The sequence below is a fragment of the Amblyomma americanum genome, chromosome 9, assembly GCF_052857255.1.
Source record: "Amblyomma americanum isolate KBUSLIRL-KWMA chromosome 9, ASM5285725v1, whole genome shotgun sequence".
In the NCBI taxonomy this organism is placed as follows: domain Eukaryota; kingdom Metazoa; phylum Arthropoda; class Arachnida; order Ixodida; family Ixodidae; genus Amblyomma; species Amblyomma americanum.
In genome coordinates this window covers 93,983,049-93,989,972 of record NC_135505.1, presented here as the reverse complement: position 1 = coordinate 93,989,972, position 6,924 = coordinate 93,983,049, and the positions used below count along the sequence as shown (strand labels likewise).

General features: G+C 50.3%; 1 protein-coding gene across 1 annotated transcript; it reads left to right on the top strand.

The window, feature by feature from the left end:
* The first annotated feature begins 1,592 nt into the window (after positions 1-1,592).
* Positions 1,593-2,717, top strand: LOC144103516 (uncharacterized). The gene has a single exon (XM_077636214.1). It carries the CDS (start codon positions 1,593-1,595, stop codon positions 2,715-2,717), a length of 1,125 nt encoding a protein of 374 aa, XP_077492340.1.
* Positions 2,718-6,924: the final 4,207 nt, after the last annotated feature.

The window sequence follows — 6,924 nt, the reverse complement described above, 5'->3', positions numbered from 1 at the left end:
ACATGCAGATAACCTGCTAAACAAAACGTCCCATAGCTCTTCTTTTGTTCTATTTCTCGACAGAAAACAATACACTCGCTGCATTGTTAGGTTTAGCGTCATTAGGGAGGCGAGGCTTAAATGCAGATATTTCAACTGCCTCTCGGGATTACGATCTGCTGCCTTTTGAAGAGAAAAAAAGTTCTATCAGAGATCAGCTATATCTTTGTATTCCTGTTTCGAATATGTTTCGTTTTACTCTAGATGTATATATTATTCTTGCAATCATATTTATTCCCTCAAGTGATACTCTTGAAGAGGAAAACGACCTGCAAGTGTGCTTGCGGTTGGAAAAAGAAGTCCGACCGCGGCGGTGGCCATGTGGTTGAGCATCCGCCATGCATGCGGAAGGCGCTGGGTTCGATCCCCAGTGCTGCCGTGCACCCACTGGTGATACAATGGGTATAAGCTCTTCCCTGGCCTTGCGCTTGGCTTATCCGGGATGCAATGCTTGGAAAATGGGTCTTTGACCCGACCTTGAGAAGTCAAAAATTGCTTGTGCCATGGCGCTCTTTGGTCATAGATGCCTTTGCGCCATAAAAACTCATAACCATCATCACCAGGAAACAAGTCAGAACAAAGCTACCAATAGAGTGAAATGTTGTTTTAGTGCTAAAGCACTGCTACCCGCCCTCCCCGGGTTTCAGCGGTGTCCGTCCGTGTGAAGCCTCTCAGACGCAAGTGTAAGTGGTTGACTGGGTCAGTGGGCACCTCAGTCGCGCTGTGAGTAGGTGGCGGCGTCGATGTACAAATTGAGGCGGTTTTATGCCTTTCCTTTTCTCAAAACCAGCCCAAGGTTTAAACTTCGTTCATTTTGCGTCAAAGAATAGCGCAAACCTGGCTATCTGGGTCAGTATACCGATTTGAAAAATACACCAAGATGTTTTGGTCTGGCTTGTGTTTTCTGGTGTGAACACTAGTTGGTCCGACGTGTTCTGGTGGGAACACGAGACAGTCTTAGTGTGTTCTGTTTACACCAGGCTGGTTTGGTGTGCGCTGGTGTACAGATCCTAGTGTGTTATTGTGTTGTGATGTGCACGCCAGGGAGGATTGGTGTGGTCTAGAGTACGCACCAGACTGCTTGGTGTGGTAAAGTGCAAACTGGTGAACACATCCTAGTTGTGGTGTTCTCAGGTGTAGCTTTTTCCGTGTTGCGCGTTGGCAACCTGTTGGAACTCATTCTGTGCAAACAACATTGAGTGCCCCCCTGGCGGAGGGTATATAAGCCGCTTACCTAAAATAAACGCTCTCTTTGGTTTTGTTCGCCGTTACCGGAGGTTGGGCTACCTGCCCGGTGTCTTCTCTTATTTTCGCGCCCTTTCGTTCGGGCCGCGATACAACATAAAATGGTGACGAGGTAAAACTGTGTACGGCACACGCCTGCCAGCATCGCCCCGAAGCTTCGTCAACCTGAAGGATGCGAGCTCGAACTGCGTCGTCCGCTCCAGCATTCTCCGTCGCTCGCGACTTTGCGCCGGCAAGTTAGGCCTCGCAGCGGTGCCATTGTCGCCCTTTTTTGTTGACGCCTGCATTTCGCTCTTCGCCGGTAAGCCATGGCTGCCTTGTTCAACTGCAACCCACCATCGCCTCCGTTTCTTGCTACGCCGGGTCCTGCGTCATTGCCATGGAAGCAGTGGAAGCTTGCGTTCCTTAACTACTCAGAGGCAATCGGTGGTGACGACCTCACGCATCGACGAAGAAAAGCTATCCTACTGAATGCACTAGGCTTGGAGGGGCAGAGAATATATTACAGTTTGGCCCCACTTGCCGCGTTGGAGCTCATTAACGTAAATGTCAAGACAGAGCCCGACACCGATGTTTTCGACGAGGTACTTGTACTGCTTGACAAGCATTTCGCGACAAGCGTCAACGAACTGATAGAGCGACACCGCTTTCGGCAGCGTCGTCAACTGCCGGGTGAGCCCTTCGAAGCGTATGTCGCTGCACTACGTGAGCTCGCCGCAAGCTGGGACTTCGGTGACCAAATCGAGAAGGCCGTACGTGATCAGGTACTTGAAGGGGCAGCATCGCAACAAATACGTGAGCGTCTACTTTTCGAAGGAACAAGCCTTACGCTGAGCCCAGCTGTGGACATTGGCAAACACATCGAACAGACACGCCATGAACTAAAGGAGCTGTCAGCTGATTCGGTCGCGCAGAGAATAGTTGACAAGCCGGCACGTGGGAGCGCTAGTGACTTTTCGGCGTGCTACCGTTGCGGGTCTACCAGACATCGTGCCAGTGCAAGAGAATGCCGAGCAAAGAAGGCTAGATGTCGCAACTGCGACAAAGTCGGGCACTTCGAATCTGTATGCCGGTCAAAAGGCAAGTCTGAGTCTCCGGTCAACCGGGAAAGTAAGACCGCGTCGGAAGAGACGAATGCAATCTCCGTTTTCAACCTTAGTTCTGAAGGCATGCGCGGGAAAGGTATTTACATGGACGTTAATGTGAATAATATTACATTGAGCCTCCTCATCGACACTGGGTCGTCTGTCTCCCTGCTGAGTGAAGTAAGTTTTAAAGAACACTTCTCCGGCTGTCCACTCACGGATGCAAAATTGAGGCTGGTGGACTACTCGAAGCAACGGATTGCGGTGAAGGGTTGCTTTCTGGCGAATGTAGCCTACAAGCAAGTTTATACTCGTCGTAGAGCGTGGTACATCGCTTCTGGGAATTGATGCCATACAGAATCTCCAACTTTGCATTGAAGGGGATACACTGTCTTGTCGACGAACAGAGTCGCAGTCTTCTTCGCTGCTGCAAGCCCGCCTGAGTGGTGAGTTTTCACACCTGTTCTCAGGTGAACTTGGCTTGGCCAAAGGTTTCGTGCACCAAGTAAAAGTTCGTCCTTCGGTGAAGCCTGTAGCTGCCAAGCTGCGAAGATAGCCGCTTGCCCTGCGTGAACATGTGTCTGCTGAGTTGCACCGACTGGAAACGTCAGGCATCATAGAACGGGTGGATGCATCCGAATGGGTGTCTGTTATAGTCGTTGTGCAGAAACCTAATGGGACTATACGCCTTTGTGTTGACCTACGAGAGGTGAACAAGGCCATCATGATGGATGGGTTCCCCATCACCCACACAGAGGAACTGCTGCAATAGCTGATAGGTGCAACCAGATTTTCGAAACTGGCTCAGTGATTAGGTACGCAGCTGCTGGTCATAAACACGACGGAGGATATTCGACTGTTCTTTCGTCAGGGGCGTCACTTCCGCAGGCAGCTGGTCCTAGTTTTCTTGACGGAGGCTCAGTGAGCGGCCAGAACGGCTATTCGGGGGACGGGGGCTCGGCGAATGATAGCGGGTTGAGGTAGGTGAGCGATACTCAAGACGAGGGAGATCAGGGTAGCTCGGGTACGTAGACAGGTAATCCTCGATTTCGCAGCGGCGTTCACCATTGAGTGGGCAAGGCGCTCTCGAATGAAGACCACGAAGGCCAGCTCGGCGACCAGGACACAGCCGCAACATCTGGCCACCCTTGCCGCAGTGGTAATAAAGGGGCCGATGGTTGGGCGCCGACCACACGCCAGTATTCCGGAGTCTTGCTTTGGCCATCAGAGGGACACGAGCGGGGCTCGGCTTGAACGCATGTGAGTTGGCGCTGGAAGAGCTAAAGCCGCCGTTCTTCTGAAGTACGGATGTGTACGTCTGCAGGATGGATGCCGGTGCAAGGGCAGCAGGCGCAGCCGCCTGCTTCACTTCTTCTCTATAACTTCCGCTAATGACGGAAACTGCGGCATCGGCGGCCGTGCAGAGAAATAAATTTGGCGCAGCTCTTGTCTCATGACAGACCGGACGAGCTCCCTCAGGGCGTCGGGGGAGCCGCCAGAGTCGGCAGCAAAGATGGCTGGGGACAAGGTGTTCACATCGCGGTTGTAAAAGTGAACGCGTTGTTGCAGGGTGTTTTCGATAGTGGTGGCCCCCTCTACAAATTCCGCAGTGGTGCCAGGTGGGTTACACATAAGACCAGCGAAAAATTCTTGCTTGATGACACGCATCACGTGGCGCACATTCTTGACCTCGGGTAACCTCGGATCCGCCCTTTTGATTAGGCAGGCCATGTCTTCATAGAACATCGCGACGCTCTCATTCGGTCCTTGTTTCCTGGACTGCAGCGTAGACTCAGCTCGTTCCCGGAGGTCACTGTTGGCGTATGTTGCCAGCGGCTGGCTACGAAACCGGTCCCAAGAAGGTATCGCTGCCTCGTGGTTCTCGTAACACATCCGCGCCGAGTCATAGAGAGTGAAGTCAACATTCTAAGCTTCCGATCCGCATCCCAGCCGTTGTACCTGGAAACGTGTTCGAATTGATCGAGCCAGTCCTCCGCGTCCTCGAACGCTTCGCCATGAAATGTTGGTGGCGTTCGCGGCTGGAGGACAAGGAAATGAGCGGGTGAGCTTCCGCTGCTAGCCGTAGTAGGCGCGTCAGCCCTGTGCAAGCCGGCTGGAGCTCTGGTGACTGACCTTAGAGTCGGCGGCTTGCAGTGGTGTGGACTGGAGTCAAATCCGCGTTAATAGAGAGCAGGAATTGGAATTTACCCGTAGCCCTCCAGCAGAAAGTGCAACGAAGACTTGCCACAGTGGCACTGGCACAGCAGAGAAGACTGCACTCTGAGAAGAGTGTGCATGTTGATGATGATGACCTCAGTCTTAATGGCGCATACCCATTGCGGGGGATTGGCCAGGGTGTACTGCTGATACACACGCACTTATGTGCAAGGAGTGGAATAAATGGATAATTTTGTGTCCTAGACGCAAATTTGGATTAAAAATAGAGACAAAAAGACTGGAATGAAAAAGCAATGAATCCTCTTTCTAACAGAGGAATCTACCCGATGCAGTAAGGCTCACTCGCCCACAGGCACATGTTTTCCTCGTCGTCTGCTCTCCCATGAGCACGCGGCAATAATTAAGTTAAGCGGCTGTCTTCCAACTATAAAGTGCATTGCTTAATTGAGTCTTTTTTAGAGGATTTTATATGCGTTTCTGTGCAGAAAAAACTTCGATAGTAATGTAGAAATTTCTGCATTTAAGTCATAGAGATTTCGTGCTAGGCCTGTGGCATTCTTTTGTATTATATTTCAGCCAGTCTTTACAGGATATATATGTTCTGTGTTGCAGACATAACAACCAACCTAAGTAGGTGGTTCACTGATGCAAGGTTTCATTTGCTTATATATTTGGGGGCTCAAGACAGCTACGCTGTTCACGGGTAACGACGCCTAGGTACTTGTTGAATGATCTATCGCCTTTTGAAGAGGAAAAAAGCGGAATTTTAATGAGACGAAAGGAGGAGAGGTCGGCCAGTGGTAACATGACCCTGGCCTGCTACTCCACACTAGGAAAAGAAGAGGAAAGCGAAAGAGCGAAAGGTTGATGATGGCATAGTACAGTGAATTTCATGGGGTGATGTCCACACACACACACACTGGCTAGCACTCGCATCGCGGTGATTAGCCGCACGTGAAATCCATGTCTTGAACACACACCGACGCATGAAATTAACACGTACTGAAGTAGGGCTCCAAGAAAATACAAATTTGCACACTCACGCATGATGTCAGAGCTATCACTGTGTATGCACTAACGCGGCACGCTGTGTAAACCTTGCAGGCAGTGTACAGGCGGTCAGAGACGGGTATCCAGGCCTTTTTCACATAAAAACTTGATCACGGCCTTCAGCACACACCACCCATTAGCAGGTTTCGCCCTGACGCCTATAAGAGTCCCTTCGGAGAGAGTACGAGAGTCGAGTAGTCTCACGATCGCTTCCAGTCTTCTCTCTCATCAGTGTAGTTCGGGCACTCGCAAAGAAGGTGCCCAATAGTCTCTTGAGTGTGGCACTGTTCGCAATTTGGATTATTATATATTCCTATCCTGTGAAGGTAGTGTTTTGTGTAAGCAACACCAAGCAGAAACCAGTGGAATAAGTCCCTTGATATCGCATTATCCTTGATGGCAGATGAAATCGTGAGCCGGCGTCAAGCTTAGAGATGCGGTCCTGTCGATGAATCGAATCGTTCTGTGCAACTATATTGCGGTTTGCATTAGATACGCCTGAAAGGCTCTAATGTCAAATCTGGAAAAGTATATTTCAATTAAAGCCCTACCAATATGAGCTAGCCGAGCCTGAGCATCAGCACGCTCATTTCTCTCTAGGCAGCAATGGCTCAGCATCCATTGAAGCTTTATGATATGGTCGCGGGGAAAAGCCTCCGCGAAAAAAAGCGCGATATATTGAACTATCTCCTGTATGTCCTTGGTTTAACTTAAGTTTGTATGACCTGTAATGCCGATCTCGAGTGGCAGAATATAGTTAATTGTTACGTGGACTTGTGAATAATATAATCGACGGCCTCTCTTATCGCTGCCAATTCTATTCCCGTAGAGGACGTTTTATGCATTAGCCTGAAATGGTGACCTAAGGCACTGCCAGGCAATATCACCGCTGCAGCTCAAGAGGTGGTCGTCTCGGAACCGTCCACAAAAACATGCTGGGAGTCACCTTACATAGATGCAACCTATTACAGCGCCAGCTCTTTCAGACCGACTGATGGGATGTGCGTTTGCTTTGTTATCCTTGCAATAGTTGTACGCATGCACGGTTCCGGTACTGCCCAAAGTGGCACCTCTGCAATATGGTGTTGATTGTAGTTCGTAGGCACTGCATCCAGAGGGCTTTGGAAAAGGCTGAATCTGTACGCACAGTACTAATATTGGCCAGGGGCTGATGACGATGCCTGGCCACATGTCGCAAATGCACGCGAAGTGGATCCTGTTGAAAATAAATTTGCGCTAGGAAGGCGCGCGCGCCGCAAAATATGCCCCATGTAGGAGTTTTGCATGGCAAATCCAGGCATACTCTTAAAGCACAAGTTGTGCACTT